The sequence below is a fragment of the Lynx rufus genome, unplaced genomic scaffold (assembly GCF_022079265.1).
Source record: "Lynx rufus isolate CCGP_SWC_20201006 ecotype Redwood Valley unplaced genomic scaffold, mLynRuf1.p SCAF_13, whole genome shotgun sequence".
In the NCBI taxonomy this organism is placed as follows: Eukaryota; Metazoa; Chordata; class Mammalia; order Carnivora; family Felidae; genus Lynx; species Lynx rufus.
The window spans coordinates 32,158,300-32,177,355 of NW_025814827.1; the positions used below are offsets into that span (position 1 = coordinate 32,158,300).

The 19,056-nt window shown below is 37.5% G+C and overlaps 1 protein-coding gene across 4 annotated transcripts in view; it reads right to left on the bottom strand.

The window, feature by feature from the left end:
* The window catches only part of SNAP23 (synaptosome associated protein 23), a 36,683-nt gene that overhangs the window by 3,423 nt on the left and 14,204 nt on the right, over positions 1-19,056 (bottom strand). For 3 of the 4 annotated variants that reach the window (XM_047075243.1, XM_047075241.1, XM_047075242.1), the window contains exons 2-6: positions 14,341-14,443; positions 13,515-13,556; positions 13,056-13,104; positions 11,984-12,101; positions 1,382-1,540 (exon numbers count right to left, since the gene is read on the bottom strand). In XM_047075243.1, the coding sequence (XP_046931199.1) occupies positions 1,382-1,540; positions 11,984-12,101; positions 13,056-13,104; positions 13,515-13,556; positions 14,341-14,397 (425 nt within the window). In that variant the 5' untranslated portion in view covers positions 14,398-14,443. The remainder of the gene's footprint in view (positions 1-1,381; positions 1,541-11,983; positions 12,102-13,055; positions 13,105-13,514; positions 13,557-14,340; positions 14,444-19,056) is intronic. The other variant, XM_047075244.1, reaches the window with a different exon arrangement.

Consider the following 19,056-nt stretch of genomic DNA (forward strand, 5'->3'; position numbering starts at 1 on the left):
CAGTTAATTCAGTACTTTTATGGTGAATTATAAACGGACTAATTGGATTTAATTTTCATAAAAATAAGTAACCAAAAATGACCTCAGCAAATGTTAGACCTGTGGGAATGTAGGTTGCCATTCTTGGAAAACATTCTGCAGTAAAAATGGAAACATTGCCCAAGGAAAGCACAATGTCTTAAAGCCCATGTAAGAGAAGTAACAACTCTAGAACAATGGTTCTCAAAGAATGATCACAGCATCGCGTGGGAACTTACACTAATTCTCACATTCTACTACATATCTACTGAATCAGAAACTGGAAGTGGATCCCATCATTCTGTATTTTAATAAACCTCCCAGGTAACTATGATGTATACTAAGTATAAAGAACCATTGCTCTAAAACAGAGGTTGCAGGGCCTGCATGGCTCAAGTAGGTTGAGCATCTGACTCTTGATTTCAGCTCAGGTCATGATCCCAGGGTCATGGGATTGAGCCCTTCATTGGGCTCCTCACTGAGCGTGGAGCCTGCTTACGATTCTCTCTCTCTCTCTCTCTCTCTCTCTCTCTCTCTCTCTCCCTCTGCCCTCCTCCCCGACTTGTGCGCACGTGCTCTTTCTCTCTCTCTCTCTCAAAATAAAAAATCGAGGGGTTCTAGGTAGCTCAGTTGGTTAAGTGTCCAACTGGGGACACTTAACTGGGGACACTTGGCTGGGGTCATGATCTTGCAGTTCTTAAGTTCAAGCCCATGTCAGGCTCTGTGCTGACAGCTCAGGCCTGGAGCCTACTTCAGATTTTGTGTCTCCCTCCCTCTCTGCCCCTCCCCCGCTTGTGCTCTGTCACTCTCAAAAATAAACATTAAAAATAAATAATTAATTAATTTATAAAACAGAGGTTGCAAAACTCTGGCCCAAAGGCCAAAACTGGCATGCCACCTCATTTTGTAAATAAGGATTTATTCAAATACAACCATGCTCATTTGCTTATATGTTGTTTATCGCTGCTTTCACCCTACAACAGAGCTGAGTAGTTGCAATGGAGACTGGCCTGCAAAGTCTGAAGTATTTACTATCTGACCCTTTACTGTTATCCTTATAGGGATCTAGCTGACCCCTGCTCTAGATGATACATTTAAAACACAGTTTCCTTTTTATAGAAGTAAAATATGCTTATTTAGGTAATTTTGAAAATACTGAAAAATGTAAAGAGAAATGAATCTATCAACGAAGGTGAACCACAGTCAATATTTTGTCAGAAGACAGATTTTCAAATGCATTTTTCAAACAGCATAAACACTATTTCTAATTGATGAGTTAGGGTTCGTATATAACAACACCCATCCTCCTGAGTAAGACATTCATTTAGGAAAGGGGTAAAAAAATCAGGAGGAGCTGGCATACCGTTTAATGTATCCACCGCTGGCTGTGCCAGTAGTTGCTTGTTGAGGCTGACCATTTGTCACTCGACCTGGCTGCTTAGATACTACATTGCTAGGACAGTTGTCTCCACCATCTCCCCATGTTGCCTTGTAGGCCTTACCGGACTCAAAGTTCTTTGTCCTATATAAAAGTCAGGAGTGTAGAGAGATACCGAAAAGCAGGAAAGGAAGAATTGGAATTATTAATGCTTTTTACTTTGAGGATGACCCTAGCATCCTTAGCATAAAAGCTACCTCTAGTTAGACCTGGATTAGCTATACTATGCTTAGTTGCAATATGGCATAGAAAAAAGATGAATTGTGTAAGCCTGCTGACATTAAAAAGTTTTTTTGAAGGTTCAACTATTTCCATGAAATCTTCATAAGCAGTTAGCAAGTTGGAAAATTCAATTATTTGATTTTTCAGGTTCCCCTAGCTTTTGCCAGTCTTTAGAAAAGATTGTGGATACGAGGAAAAAAATTCCTTAGGACAGGTGTTCTCGGATGCCTTAAGAGGCTCCCTGGGGGGGGCGCCTGAGTGGCTCAGTCAGTTAGCATCTGACTTTAGATCAGGTCATAATCTCATGGTTTGTCAGTTCGAGCTCCACATCAGGCTCTGTGCTGTCAGCGTGGAGCGTACTTTGGATCCCGTGTCCCCCGCTCTCTCTGCCCCTCCCCTGCTTGTGGTTTCTCTCTCCCAAAAATAAACATTAAAATAATAATAATAAAGAGGCTCCTTGGAAGGATCTTACAAGTTGATGAGAGATGGAAGACAAAGAAGACTGAATGGGCAATACTCAAACCCTGGTGCCCTTTTATTTGAACCAGAATAGTTCCAGCTGATCAGATTTTTGAAGTTAGAATTTTGCATTAACTTTTAAAAAAGAAACAAACATCACAAAGAAAGGCATGAATTATTTCCAAATTGTACAGCCAATGAATAACTATCTTGGCCACACTGGTGGCAATTACAAATCCTTTGATTCAGGGCTTTTCCATTTAAGAGTTTCCTTTTTCTCCTTAAAAAAAAAATAATAAGCCTGGGGTGCCCAGGGTGGCCCATGGTTGAGGGTCCGACTCCTGATTTTAGCTCAGGTCATGGTTTCAGAGTTTGTAAGATCAAGCCCTACATTGGGCTCTGTGCTGACAGCATGGAACCTGCTGGGACTCTCTCTGCCCCTTCCCTGCTTACTCACATGCATTCTCTCTCTCAAAATAAGGAAATAAACATTAAAACAAAATTCCTATATCAAGGCCTCTTAAATAAAAGCATGTACTTTAGATGTAACTGATACGCCAAAGCCAGAATTTTACCATGGGATTTACTACTCAAATTGGTAATAATGGCAAGAAAAAGAGCCTTTTAAAGTGACTTTTCAATGACTATTACAAAAAAAAAAAAAATAACACAAATAAAACTTTTTTATCAATTGTTTGGCTAGATATACTTGTCACTCACACAATTTTATTTTTTTAATTAAGTCTATTTATTTATTTTGAGAGAGAGACAGCATGAGCAGGGGAGGGCAGAGAAAAAGGGAGAGAGAGAGAATCCCAAGCAGCCTCTAGGCTGACAGCAGGCCTTGATCCCACAAACCATGAGATCATGAACTCCTGAGCCAAAGTCAGGAGTTCGACACTCAACCAATTGAGCCACCCAGGTGCCCCTTCACTCACACAATTTTAATTTTTACTTTTCTGTAAACAAAAACAAAGTAGTGTATAGCTATAATATTGGTGTCTGATTTATTCCACATAATATGCTGATGAGGAAGTTTCAAAACTATAAAAGCAGAGGAGAGATTTTATGAAACAGTGGCTCCTTAATAGACGTTAGGATTCATTTTTGACAAACCTAGAATCAGATCTACAACCATTATCATTAATGCTACAGAAAGGTACTACTACTTTTTTTGTAAGGGATAATGAAAGGGTAAATCTATCTATGAAAACTAAAGAGCTAATCAAAGTGCCTTTCTTGGTTTCACGTTAAGTTCTCATGATCAATTTCCAACTTGTGCTGTTTAATTAATTTATCACTAAACCATGTTAAATCTATCTTGGAACAAGGTGGGATATACCTGTTTAAAGTGAATATTTATATATAATTATCTGTTAGTTTGGTGAAACCCATTTACATTTATGTGTTGTTAATAAGTCACAGACAAAAATTCTAAAGTAGAGTAATTCCTAGTAAATTGACAGCGTTATTATTTATTAGAAAGTTAATAACCAGAAATATTAATAGAATTAATATACATACAGCTTTTATCAGGATGTCAGATTGTAGAACAGTTAAAAAGAGTGAGGGCTGGAATCAAGTCACTGAATAAAAGACTATTTCTTGCTAGTCTTAGTACATAAAGAGTAGCCCGGGGAAGGATTTGTGGGGCTCCTAGTCTATCAAGGGATATATATATATATATATATATATATATATATATATGCTCTAACCTCCTTCTCAACCATAAAAGATAAGATTTGAAAATTCTTTTAACCTTTTGAGAATTCTTCCATCCATAATTAGCTATAAGGGGCTTAAGATGGAAATGAACTGTTTTAACATGATATAGTGAATAAGTTTCAGTTAAAGCATGATCTGTGTTATAAACAAAAAATCAGACTGGTTATCAAACCTTTCTCCCCTTAAGAGGACTGGACCCTGGAAGATGTTCGTCGAATATCAAGGGGAAAAGGTACAAAAAGTGGACTTTGAATTTTTCTTTTTATAGCTTTGCATTGGGATTGTCATGTTTACTTTCAAATGAGTTGGGGAAAAAACTGCACTCTTTCCATGCAGTTAGGACTATCCTGAATGTTTACGAAGAGGTGATTTTTAAATGATGTTGATTTTGTATCTTTATCTACCTGACCTCTCCAGGTCTCTTCAGCACCTCCACTCTAAGTAGTATCTTCCAGTCGATCCTGCCGCTTGCCACTACCCTGGAGTTTGTGCCACTAAGCTGGAATACCTTGAAAGTTACCTGTTTTTAAGGAACTGTTGAGTAGCTGCCCATATAATAATAACAACAATAGCAACAGTAATAAGAATGATTTTAATCTTATTTGTCTTCCTTCAAAGGGTCTTAACTGCTTTAAAGGTAATTATTTCCCAAACTTGACTAGGCACAGTGCAACCTGGATGCCTGTGAACACACAGATGCATAAGTTACACACTGAAAATTTTGCTTTGGTATGTATGGAGTAGAGCCTGCAAATCTTTTGTTATTATTGTTTTATTGAAATTCAAAAGCTTATTTAGCTCCCCAGCCAGGGGTAAGGGACTGTGTAAGGACTTCCAATCTGTTATAGAAAGAGTATTTTACTTACTCTGGTAGTCTGCCTTAGTATTTCTATACATTGGGACGGTAAGGAATTAATCTGAAGGAAGCAAAAGTATACACCAAGATTTTATTTTTTTAAAAAGCCATAAGATTTGTGGTATATTGACTTGAATCCCAATCCTACACCTGTCTTTCCAGAGCTGTAGAGCCTTAAGCAAACTTCTATTGCAAGTGTCCTTTTTCTTATATGTAAAACTAAGATAAAATAAACATACTGTAGTTAATATTAATACTTCACAGGGCTGTGAAAAGATCCTGTTGATAATGGATGTAAACTGCTTTGAAAAGCATTAGTCAAATATTTTTATTCTTTGGCTTCAACCTCAACCTGATCCTTACTTAAAAGTCCATGCCTTTAAGCGCACAATTACCAACTGGCATGTTTACTCTTCTGGCTCATTAACACTCCCTAGCTTTGAGGTAGCTGAATATAGTTAGATTATGGCTACATAAAAAAACATCAGGCCCAGGTTGTTTTGGTCTACAGTAAGAAAGAAAAGATTCTGATGTGTGACCAATTCTTTTGCTTACTAAAATTTATGGTCTTTCTGGGAAGCAATTAGACTTCATAATAAAATGCTTAAGCAAATTTATAATTTTTAAAATCATTTTTATCATTAAATTGCATTGGAATTTAATGCAATTAAATTATGATAGAATTAAGAATGCCATCTGGGGGATGCCTGGGTGGCTCAGTCAGTTAAGCATCGTAATCTTGATTTTGGCTCATGTCATGATCTCATGGTTTGTGGGATTAAGCCCCATGTTGGGCTCTGCGCTGACAGTGAAGAGACTGCTTGACATTCTCTCTCTGCTCCTCCCCTGCTCATGTGCGCGTATGCTCTCTCTCAAAATAAATAAATATACATTAATGAATAAAAAAATAATGCCATCTGGAAAGTTAGAGTTATCCTGTCAGTTTTGAGGTGTCAAATAGTCTTTATCACTTTTTTTCCAGATAAATCCCATTCAAAAATAGCAAGTTTGAAATAAGGATTTGAAATATCCCTTAATCAATTAAAGAAGCTGTTGTAAAAGCAGGAAACAAGTCTCAAGATATGATCACAGTAATTTTAACAATTTATACAGTTTTGGTTGTTAACATTAATATTAACAGAATAAAAACAACAAAAAAAGCTCAATGTTAACTATAGTTCTTTCATATCAAAAAGAGACCAACTAAATACCAAATGTAATGAGTACAAGTGTGTGTGTGTGTGTGTGTGTGTGTGTGTGTGTTTGCGTGTATGTGTGTGTGTGTGCGTGTTAGGTGATCAGGCTACAGGAAGGAAAAAAAAGGCAAGAAACAATGGACAGAAATCAAATGCTTAACCATCATCTTCACAGTTCCTATAAAGAACCAAAATTAAGGAGTCAGGGGTGCCTGGCTGGCTCGGTCAGTAGAACACCCAACTCTTGATCTCAGGGTTGTGAGTTCAAGCCCCATGCTGGGCGTGGAGCCCACTTAAGCGCATAGCCAAACAAAACAAAACAATACTTAAGAAGTCAAAGATTATACTAAACAGTAGGCAGACTACAGGGTTAACTCATAAAAAATTAAGATTAGTGGGGCGCCTGGGTGGCTCAGTCGGTTAAGCATTTGACTTCAGCTCAGGTCATGATTTCACGATTTGTGGGTTTGAGCCCCTCATTAGGCTCTGTGCTGACAGCTCAGAGCCTGGAGCCTGCTTCAGATTCTGGGTCTCCTTCTCTCTCTGTCCCTCCCCCACTTGTGCTCTGTTACTCTCTGTCTCTTAAAAATAAACATTGAAAAAAAATTAAAAAAAAAATTAAGATTAGTTAAGCTCTGTATTAATTCAACATGAAACCAGAGCAAGCTAACACATGACATAATAGGAACTATAGAGCAAATTAAGAGAGAAAACCCTTACTTAAAGAACATTCAAATATGGTAACATTTTAAGTTTATATCCCATCTTGTTCCAAATGGTATTCAAGATGACTAGATTGGCAATTAATTCCAATTTGGTAGTGGCCTAAGTTATGGAGAATCCAAATCATTAGAAGCAACTCTTTAGGAGGAAAAAATCTTGATTCTGGAACCGGAAAGGCGTAAGGAAATAACAAGATAGGCTGAAATCGAAGTCCTATGGAGAAAGGTGGATTTAACCTGAATTCCCTTACCTTTCATCAGAACATAGGATGGAGCAATTCTCTACAAAAATCAACTTATTTAAAACTTCTTAAGAAACTTCAGGGGTGTTTTTATTTTTAATCTCAAATGTTATTTAGTAAAAGCTTAGTTATCAGAGTCATTAGTCAAAGGGTCGCATTATAAATTAAGATCATTTTGTCAAGTCCATCTTTTGGCATACAGCACCCAGAACAAACTCACTTTACATTACACATCACAGCACAGTTTTAAAGACAGTCTCCACAATTCACAAAATCCATGCACATGCACAGAAAAGCCATTTGAAGCATCACCTTTAGATAGCAGGTTAACAGCTCAAACTGCGCCACAAGACTGCATCTTAAAGTTCTCTTTGATCAGTTACTGAGCTCGGGTCCTGATGTTAAATCTTCATTTTTAGTAAGCAGATTAGAAAGGAAGAGATTGAGAGGATGAAATGCAGAAAATAGTGAGTGCCAGTCAAACAGAACAGAAACAGGTTGAGAGTTCTAAAAACATAATGCATTTAAATTCCTGCCTGGTTTCATAGAAACAATGAACATCTGAGAATCTAGATAAAAAGAAAAACAGGAAAATAATTTAAACCAGAGTATGCTTCATTTTTCCTAAGAATGTGTGGGTGATGATATTCTTACTTAAAATTATGAAAATTAGTATGAAGAGAAGGCAAAAACTAACGGGAGAGGTCCTAAAACTTTTTTTCTTGGTGATTACAGATTTCTCCTCATTATTTCTATTATATATTTTATTTGCATTTTAATTTTTAAAAATCTTTTTATACGTCTAACTCTCCCATCAGCCAACAAGTTTCTTAAAGACATTCAACCAACAAGTATTTATTGAACACCTACCAAGATACCAGGTCAGACACACACAAAAAAACAAGAGTAATGACAAATAAAACAGTGCCAGAGCTATGCCTTACTCATCTTTTTATCACCAGTGAGTAGGATGGAAGGGGCACTCAAAAGTTGACTAAAATATAAGTCAGCATTTATTTTAACAATCAGTGCTGAATTTTTACACCTCAATATGACATAAGACTTGAACAGCAGAAAATCTCTAGTACCAATTTTGAAGCTCTCTAATAAGTGGTCCAGAATTACCAATTTATCTTCAAACTATGTGTCTGACATTATAAGCATACACTGAAAAGAGGCAAGTTCAGACAGAAGAGTAGCTTGTCTGAGAATAGTTAAACTGAGATACGAGAGAGTTTACTATTATGAGACTTCCCATTTCAATTATGCTTCTTTCTAAACTCTTATTAATTAGAATGACAACTTATCGGGGCGCCTGGGTGGCTCAGTCGGTTAAGCATCTGACTTCAGCTCAGGTCATGATCTCACACTCTGTGAGTTCAAGCCCCACATCAGGCTCTGTGCTGACAGCCCAGAGCCTGGAGTCTGCTTCGGATTCTGTGTCTCCCTCTCTCTCTGCCCCTCCCCTGCTCAGGCTCTGTCTCAAAAATAAATTTAAAAAAAAAAAAAAAAAAGAATGACAGCTTATCAAAGTTACTGTCAAAGATAATAGAACTTTTAAAAGATCTGTGCTATCTGTGCTACAGTTCAAATAGTAGCAAGCTAAGAGAATGACACTTATTCACGATTTTAAAGTTTAATCCTGGTAGTCCTTTAAATTAGCTAAGATTAAAATTCCCTTCTAATACAGGGTTCTGTTAAGTAAAGCTATTTCCAGGTCTCTTTTGTTTACTGACCTGGTTTCAATGAATACTACTGAACAAAAGAAATCTCAAAGAACAAATCTATCCAATACATTTTCTATATAGAAATACATCTAACAATGGCAACAACAAACAAGTTCATTCTTTTCTTGCCAAAGTCAAGCAATGTAGCATATAGTTAAAAGCTGTGGCTGTAGCTGGTTTTGAAACTCAGCTCTTCCATTTCTAATGTAAGTTTTTTGTGCCTCTGTTTCCCCATATGTAAAATGGTGCTAAGAAGAGAATCTATCTCATATTAAGGTTACTGTTAGGATTAAATTTAAAGTGTTCAGAATAATAAGCGCCTAAATTAATAAAAAAGGCCCACAAATCTTATCCAAACCCTTGGATGTGAGACATTTTGAGCAGTACCACATAATCAGTAAATACCTGGATATTTCTGTAGTGAAGCAAATTAACACTTACATGAAGTGTGATAAAGATCATGAACAGTTTCAGTTCACATCACATTTCATAGCCTAATTAATGGGTTGTGGCACCACATTATGAGGAAAAAAAAAAAAACAAACCAAAAACTTGGTTCTCGGAGTTTTTCAGATTTCTGAGTGGCAGATTAAGAGATTGTGTATCGAGTTTTTATTACTACCAGAATTACCACTAGCCTTATACGATCCTGTGTCCGCCTTTGAGAAGCTCATGTTATGGCTATTTATATGATAAGCCTAACTAAAACCCAGATTAGCAGATAAAATTAGAAAGATCAAGACACTGGCAGGAATAATAGTAGACAGAGCTGAGGACAAGAGATACCATAGAGGCCACGGATTTAATGTTATAAGAAGAGAGAGGTGCAAGGAAGGCAGTTAAAATCAGACATCTTTAAACTAAAATATCACTCTCTTCCCTTCAGGGAAAAATCCTTCTGTTATAGGAGCACCTTAACTCTTATCTGTCAAGAAGTGCCTTCCTCTCTGGACCTACTGAGAAAGGGTTCTCAGAGGTGAGAGGCTGCAGACAGCTTCAGGACCATACTCTACCTTCTCTCTCACCAGTGTCCCAGAAAATCCTGCCTATGCTTGGTTCGAATATACAAAGTGAGATAGTACTTACTAATAAGTAATACTTCTATAGCTCCATTCCCTTGTTATTATATCAGATCATCTTAGGATTCACTGCTCTTTCTGTTAACCAACCCTAGACTCAGAGCTGATTTTGCTCTACATTCTAGGGAGGTCTTCTTTCTTCTTGCTCTTCTCCTAATAGGTAATCTCAAGGAAATTCATTAGACTTTTCTCCTCTGGACTTTTTTTTTTAATTTTTTTTTTTTTTTTACATTTATTTATTTTTGAGAAACAGAGTGAGACAAAGCGTGAACGGGGGAGGGGCAGAGAGAGTAGGAGACACAGAATCTGAAGCAGGCTCCAGGCTCTGAGCAAGCAGTCAGCACAGAGCCTGATGCGGGGCTCGAACCCACAAACTGTGAGATCATGACCTGAGTCGAAGTCGGACACTCAACCGACTGAGCCACCCAGGCGCCCCTCTCCTCTGGACTTTCAAGAGGATACACAGAACACAGGAGAAAGTTTACAATCCATAGTTAAGAGTTTAGATAAAAATGGGGCACCTGGGTGGCTCAGTCGGTTAAGCATCGGACTTCAGCTCAGGTCATGATCTCATTCACGGTCTGTGGGTTCGAGCCCCACATTGGGCTCTGTGCTGACAGCTCAAAGCCTGAAGCTTACTTCGGATTCTGTGTGTCCCTCTCTCTCTGCCCCTCCCCAGCTTACACTCTGTCTCTCTCTCGAAAATAAACATTAAAAAAAATTAATGCATTTCTAATGCATTTAGTGCATTTCTAACTTGTTTGCTTAAACCATCTGCTAAACCCTGACTGTCAAGTCACAGTTATTTAAATATACGCTTTCAGAGTCAAACAAGGTCCAAACAGGTCAACAGATTTGTCTTAAAATAGAAAGCCAATGGACAAAACTACTGTCAAATCTTAACTTCTTACGACCAAAACACTAAAGTTGACCAATAAACAATTCTATATTCTTTGGTAGAAATGGCTAAGAATGCTGTCACATGAAAAATTATCTATAAGTATGACAATATAACAAAAGTTCCTCCATTCCTAACTCCTTTGAGAAGTAAAAATGCTGAGACAACTAGATGAAGTACTAATGTTTATGAAGCTCTTCAAAAATGAATTCTCTCAGCAGTAAGGGTGGTCATTCAATTTCCAGGCGCTGTCATTTCAACTAAGGGTAAAGTTCAAAGTTGTTTCGTTAACAAACAGAAGGGAAGATAATGGTTGACTGCCTTAGGTAAAACCTCATCTTGGTTGAAATACACAGAATATTCGTCAACACCATGGAGTTTGGTTTACCAAAGAGTAAGTAGAGAATTTAAATATTCATAATGGAGTGACCAAAAACAATGATCCCTTTCAAATATAATCTTATATACCATACACAAAAAGTTTGAAGACTTTTCATCTCCTAGTTTATTAGAGACTTCAAATTTTCAGACTTCTTTGATTTTTCCTTGTGTTTGACACACAATCAATTGCTTTAAAATAAATTCCCTTTGACTTACAGTTTTTTCTCTAATCTCATTAACAAGGCCTCACCTCACAGGCCTAGATTATAAAAGGTTGCTAACTAGTCCCCTAGTGTGCAGTTATATATTCCACTCCAATCCATCAACCCCTCAGTCTGCCTACTTACGTCTTATTTTTCACTCCTACTCTATATGAATCATGCAGCTAAGTCAAGCTTCTCTATAATTTCTGTTTACATTAGGAAATGCCCCCTAGTTCTTCCATGTCCATCCAAATCCTTCTAACACTCAGAGTCCAACTCAAGTCCGATCTCTCCTGTAAGATTTCTCCAAACCAAATTTTATCAGTTCTGTACCCTTAGCTTTAGCTGACATGTGATCTAGCACTATTATTTATTTTTTACTTCTCTGCTATTCTTCCTCATATATCTAACTACATGGTAGGTCTTTTGAAGACAGGATCCAAATCCTTTCCTCCCTTGGCAATCCCTCATGTGCCTACCATAAAATATATATTTTGTTAATACTCTTTGTTTGAGAGGAAAAGACACTAATTCCATCCTGCTATATATTATCCAGATGTAAATTTCCTCCATTATATTTCATACATTATTAAAAAATGAAATTGCGACTTGATCCCAGAAAAGACCAAATTTAGGCCATGGTTTTTAGTGAACATGCCCATTTTCATGAAAAGGTTGATCTGCCTGAAGGAAAAATGGCTTAAATTTATCTCACAAAGTTCCGTATATAGGCCCAGTCACACCTCTGACCTTATCGGAGGGGTGGGTGGGGATGCTCTCACTTTAATTTTAAAAAGATCTTGATTTCTCAACTCACCTATTACATGGGCAGACACAAAGGCCACAGCACTTGTTGAGTTCTGTTAAAGTCTTCTCTGCCTCTCTCATGTCTTTATTTATTTGGTCCATGCCTTCTTCTATGCGGTTTAGTTGTTCTAAGAATAAGGTGGGGAAGTTACATTTTGTTTTACAGTCCCAGTACCAACCAGAAAACACTATTATTATGAATAGCAAACCTCAATTTTGAATCCACCAATAATCCATCATCCCAGTAACTGTATCAGTGCCAGAAAGTACTACGTATTGTCCAACATGAAAACAATCTTTCACAAACTGATTTTGAGGCAGTGGCCTCTTACTGTGGGAAGATTTGTTCTAAAGAAATTTGTGTAAGAGGAGCATGTGAGAGTTTTTAGAGATCACCCCTGAAACCAAATAAAGTATACTTTGACCAGACCAGGTCCCTAGTGTTTTATCTCTGGATAAGTTCAAAACCTGAGGGCTATCGTAAGTCTAATAAAAACTAGGCCAGAGGGGCACCTGGGTGGCTCATTCAGTTAAGTGTCCGACTTCAGCTCAGGTCATGATCTCACGGTTCACAAGTTCAAGCCCTGTGTCAGGTTCTGCGCTGACAGCTCAGAGCCTGAAGCCTGCTTCAGATTCTGTGTCCCCCTCTCTCTCTGCCCCTTCCCCACTTGTACCCTGTTTCTCTCTCTCTCAAAAGTGAAAAAAAAAAAAAAAAATTAGGCCAGATTGCTCAGGGGCAACTCAAATAGAGTATTTCCAAGCTCACCCAAATCTAAACCTGTTTAAGGTCTTAACCTGATTTCTGAAAAGGATGCAAGAATATCATAGTATCTAATGTACATATGACAAATGCACACAATAAATCCTGCTACTGGACAAGTACTTGGTATACAATTGGGCACTGTCATCCCCACCTCAAATAGGCAATTAACACGACATAATTCAGAAAAAAGTAAACCTATCACTTTTATCTTATACAGAGAAGGCACTCCCCAAGGCTTAATTTTCAACATGGCTGATCTGAAAGGGCTTTCTGGTATTCTAAGTCAAATCAAGGGTTTTTGCCAATGACTGCAACTCACCCCCTTGTTCATCCAGCATAGTGATAGTCTTGATTCCTGCATCCTGAGACTAAAAGAAGGGAAAAAAGCTGATAGCACTAAAAAACAAAAGCAACAGAAACAAAGACTACAAGGCCTAATAGCAAGAGATAATCATTTAGAAACCTAAGTTCTCAGAGGATTAAAGCTACAGAGAAAACTAATATCCCAAACCAACTTTATTCACCATGCCCCAATAAAATTAAATCACTAATTCATGGTGAATTGATCTTCCTTATCACATTCTAATACTGTCAATGGGAGAAACAAAAAAGGCCCATTAGTGTATGGTTTGACAATTTCAGCAACTGCTGTTTCAAATAATAAAGCTTACTGATACCATATCCTTCTGACTCTTAACAGAAATCCCAGCTTATGCTATCAAGATCCCTCTTACACAATTTCTGTACTTAACTTTAATGATTAAAGTTTCTTTCTTACCTCAATGGCTAAACCCAGCATTCTCCTTGTGCTTTCCAGAGACTAGGGAAAAATATAGGGTTTTAGTATTCTAAAATATGTAGCCAAAAAAAAAAAAAAAAAAAAAAAAGAAAGAAAAACCTGATCATATATTCATGATGCTATTCTATTTTTAGATACTGCCAGCCCACCCAACCTTCCCTTTAAAATAAACAAACAAAACAAAAAAATAAAGTTGAGCACTGTAATTTTAGTTCTTTTCTTCCTACCAGGTGCTCCATGAGAGAAAATTTGGAGGCATTTATAAAAGTTTAATGTAGGCAGAAATCAAGGTATATAACACAGACATCAGAAATTCTGTTAAATTAAATGTTTTCAATTCCTCTAATTTATAGTATTTTGTTGTAAGTAATTGTTAAACAATTACTATCTAAAAAAAAAAAAAACACCAAAAAAATCCAAATTGCTTTCATTTATTTAGCTTTTGGTGAGCTGAAAAACTAAGGGGCCAGCAATGGCATTCTGAGGCAAATGCATTCTTGGACATAAAGTGACGGGGAGGTCAAAATGGACTTCTAAGAAGGTCCTTTCATCCCTCAACTGAAAGAGAATTGCTGGGGTGCCCAGGTGGCTCAGTCGGTTAAGCATCCGACTTTGGCTCAGGTCATGACCTCATGGTTCTTGAGTTCGAGCCCTGCATAGGGCTCTGTGCTGCGGATTCTGTGTCTCTCACTCTCTCTTCCTTTCCCCAACTCATGCTCTGTCTCTGTCTCTCAAAAATGAATAAACATTTTTAAAAAATTAAAAAAAAAAAAAGAAAATTACTTATTCCAAGTAAAATATTTACCTCATCAGTAACCTGGTGGGCTCTCAGCTGAATTTCTTCTGATGACAGATTATCCATGATGAATTAAACTTTTGATAAGCACAGAAACTGAAACGTGGATATTCTGTAATAATAAGGATATAAAAAAGTTTGAGCAAAGAGTATGGATTTATGGAATTCAGGATACTTATCTGGAAAACAGGATGAGATAACCTATCTGTATCTTTATCCAGCTAGTTATCTATCACAGGTGAGGAAATTATGGCCAAGGAAGGATAAATAGTTGGTTAAATGCTAATTAGCACCAGAGGAGAACCTGAAACTCAGGTTTCAGGACTTCTAGTGAAATGCTATTTCAAAGAGGAAAGTGGTCTCTCTACTTTGAGGACCACATACTAGAAGACAAGCTTTAAAAGATTATTAAAATGAATTCTTGGTTATAAAATGTTCTTCATACATTATTTGAATACAAAAAAGCAATAAGGTGAAGAGTCTAAGTTAGGTAGTATTCCATTAATAAAGTAACAAAATTCAAAGTCATGTGCCTGAAGAACACAGGAAACATTCTAGACATGTGCCAGTTGTCCAGGCCACTAATTAGACAAAATGAATTTTCATTCTTAACAAGAAAAGGGTAATGTTAATGTAGAACTCAGAACAGATTTTTCACAGTGGATTCTCCCTTTCCAATTATATTGTTTCTTGTTTTAGTGAAGCCCCTAAGAAACGCAAAAATTCTTTCTCCTATACATAGTAATTTAGTAACTCATAACTCAGAAAGAGAAGATTCATAGACATTCAAACTAAACACAAAACAGTTACTAGGTGTTATTCAGTACTACTGTTGTGTATCCCTCTTTGAAAAGTCATATGGAGTAGTAACTACTGTGTTACACCTCTAGGTTGCTTTCCTTTCATTACATTTGTTAGCTTTGTGTTATTTTTTTTCTGTTGTTACATTTTTGAAAACAAATTTTACCAAAGCTCTGTGTCAGTGACACAGAAAAAGTTCTGAATTTACCCTCAGGGAACAAGGGTAATGATTGTCATGAGTTCGAGGGGGGTGGGTAGTGTTACTGGCATCTAATAGGTAGAGGCCAGGAATGCTGCTAAATATCCCATAATGCTCCTAGGGACAGCCCTTTGCAACAAACGATTAACTGGCCCCAAATGTCAAAGTGCTGAAGTTGAGAGGCACCCTGCCATGGAGTATACTCAATGACCGGTAGGGAACCTAGTTAACCAGGAATATACTAGACTAAATCCTTGGAAGACAGTGATTTTGTTATATATATATATATATATATATATATATATATGTATATGTATATATACGTGTGTGTGTGTGTATATATATATATATATACACACACACACACGTATATATACATATATACATATATATATATATATATTTTTTTTTTTTTTTAATCTCTAACACCTAATATATTGGATCTGACAGTTGGTACTCCAGCAAATGTGTGCTGAATGAACACATAAGCAGAAAAACAAGGTGCATTCTCAAAATATTTATGTAGATTTTAGAAACAAAGCTACAGGGGCGCCTGGGTGGCGCAGTCGGTTAAGCGTCCGACTTCAGCCAGGTCACGATCTCACGGTCCGTGAGTTCGAGCCCCGCGTCGGGCTCTGGGCTGATGGCTCAGAGCCTGGAGCCTGTTTCCGATTCTGTGTCTCCCTCTCTCTCTGCCCCTCCCCCGTTCATGCTCTGTCTCTCTCTGTCCCAAAAATAAATAAACGTTGAAAAAAAAATTAAAAAAAAAAAAAAAAGAAACAAAGCTACATATACCAGTAGCACTAAGCCTGCAATTATCCACTAGAAACACAAAGCAAAAATTGCCATTACAAGTGTATGATCTGAAATGGCTTGCTAGTCACACACAAATCTTTTTAGTCACATCCATAACTAACCATCACTTTTAGTAGAATCATCACTCATAAAACAAAAAACAACAATATTATATTCTCAGTACAGAAAGGCACTGCATTTGGAGTCCTGTTTATTTATTTATTAACTCCTATCATGGCTGTTTTAGGTTTAATTAAGATTTTGAACCTTTATTAAAGCCTTTAATGCTCATGAAAAATGATTATTAATTACTATTAGTAATAAAAAGTATTACTGCAAAAGCTACAGATTTAATTTCATATCTTGCTTGCCACTGTAGGACTCTGGTTCTGGCAAAAGGTTCATATACTAAGATATATAATCAAGATACAAGGTCTTTCTTGAATTAAGAATTGTTCATTCATAGGTAGAAGCATAAATAGGACCACATGCTTTATTACTTTGACCCTTTAGCTTTATCAGAGATATGTTCATGCTACAGTTTTCTCTTCTGTCAATCTTTTATAGTTGCAATTATGAAAAGAAAAGTTGTTTTTGTAATCTCTCACCTTCAGATTTTTGTACACCTTTCATTTCTATAATACCTCGTCTGCCTTCCCAGGTAACTTGTTTCTCCATTACTTTCAGAGCCCCAACAAGATACCTTTCAAAGCCTGCTCTTACCAGGCAGAATGCTCCAAAGTTGTCTATACCTCCTCAATGCCCAATAGAACAAAAAAGTGATATGAAAAGTAATACATGCTAATCAAGCAGTGCCTGGAAGTGACATCCTTAGTCAAGTTTCCCAATACAGTGTCCCATGGGTAGGAATGTATTTTGGGCATATGATGCCCAGATCTCTCAAATTGTATAATTTCATAATTCTACTCCTATTTGCTATCTTCCTATCCTAGTCAAAATCGGCAAAACACGTAGGTTGAAGGAGAGGCTTGAATGTAAAACCGACCTCTGTCAAACTAGAAGATTCCTTCTAATTATACACACACACACACACACACACACACACACACACACACGAAGGCAGATACAGCTGGGAGGCAGAAATGAAGAATCACTCCTGGCATGGCAATGGACTCATTTTGAGAGACACAAACTTTGGTGAACTCAAAGTTCTGCCTAGTATTTCTTTTTTTCCTCCCCTGAGCAGATGGCACACAAGACAAGAAACAGACTTATGTAAAGTTCTCACACACGTTTGACAAGCTGATCTCAGAACACAGCTGCCTAAGACCTCTACTCTGGATTCTTGAGGGTGTTGAACACATGGTTACAGTAAAAGGGAGTAAGAGAGACAAAGCAGAATTATACGGGAAGGACAAAGCAACAATACTTCCAAGGCTCTTATTAGCTTTTACTAAACTGCTCTGAAGCGTCAGGCAGGGTGCAACCTAGAATTAGTTATATAGCTTTACTCATATTTATTATTATCTCCAGGAGTTTTTCCTTATGGAGTCAGGAAAAGACTACCCAGAATGTTGTAGTAATGAGAATTAGAGGGAGTGCCTAGTGGCTCAGTGAGTTAAAGCCACTGACTCTTGCTTTCAGCTCAAGTCATGATCTCACAGTTCATGCATTTGAGCCCCATGTCAGGGTCCATGCTGACAGTGCAAAGCTTGCTTAGGATTCTCTCTTCCTCTCTCTGCCCCTTCCCTGCTCTCTCTCTCAAAATAAGTAAATAAACTTAAAAAAAAAGGGGGGGGTGCTTAGAGCGGCAACTGAATGGCTCAGTCAGTTAAGCGTCCAATTTCCACTCAGGTCATGAGCTCACAGTTCCTGAGTTCAAGCCCTGCGTTGGGCTCTGTACTGACAACTCAGAGCCTGAAGCCTGCTTCAGATTCTGTGTCTCCCTCTCTCTCTCTGCCCCTCCCCCATTCACACTGTCTCTGTCTCAAAAATAAAACACACAAAAAAGTTTTTTAAATTAAACCTGGGGGAGGGGAAGGAAAATGAAATGTCTCTTGACACAAATATCCCATTAAACTTTGTCTTCGGGGTGCCTGGGTGGCTCAGTCAGTTAAGCATCTGACTTTGGCTTACGTCATGATCTTGTGGTCCGTGAGTTTGAGCCCCACATCTCTGTGCTGACAGCTCGGAACCTGGAGCCTACTCAGGTTGTGCCTCCCTCTCTCTCTGCCTCTCCCCTGCTTGTGCTCTGTCTCTCTCTTAAATGTAAAATAAAACATAAAAAAATTTTTTTATTAAAAAAAAAACCTTAGTCTTCTTATATATAATCTAACAGGTTAAATATGTGTCATTTTTGTCAATATTCCTGGAACTTAATATACTATGCTAATTGTGAGTGTAGTATATGCTCCCTTTGAAAGATAAAAGCAAGAGTTTCCCTAGCACTTTTACAATGTATCTCCCTTAATTTGGTTAATTTGGGCTTACTAGAAGACTCCTAGTTTACCTTAATTTCTTTTTATAAACTTTGGAGTGGGGAAGAAGAAATGTTCACTGAGTACCTTAGTATATATCATGTACCCTACTAAGTACTTATATACATCATTATCTTTACTATGCCGCCTTATAGATGGGCAAAATAAGATTCCAGTAATTTGCCCAGGGTGACTGAATCAGTAAAGAGCTGATTTATTATTTTTATTTTTAAGAGAGAGAGAGAGAGAGAGCAAGACTGAGGGGAGTAGGGGGGAAAGGGGCAGAGGGAGAGAGAATCTCAAGTAGGCTCCACACTCAACGAGGAGCCCAACACAGGGCTCAATCCCACAACCCGGGAATCATGACCTGAGCCAGAATCAAGAGTCAGAAGCTCAACCCACTGAGCCACCTGGGTGCCCTGTTTTTTGTCTTGTCTTGTTTTGTTTTCTTTTTGAGCAGACTTATTATTCAAGTATGGATACTCTGAAACC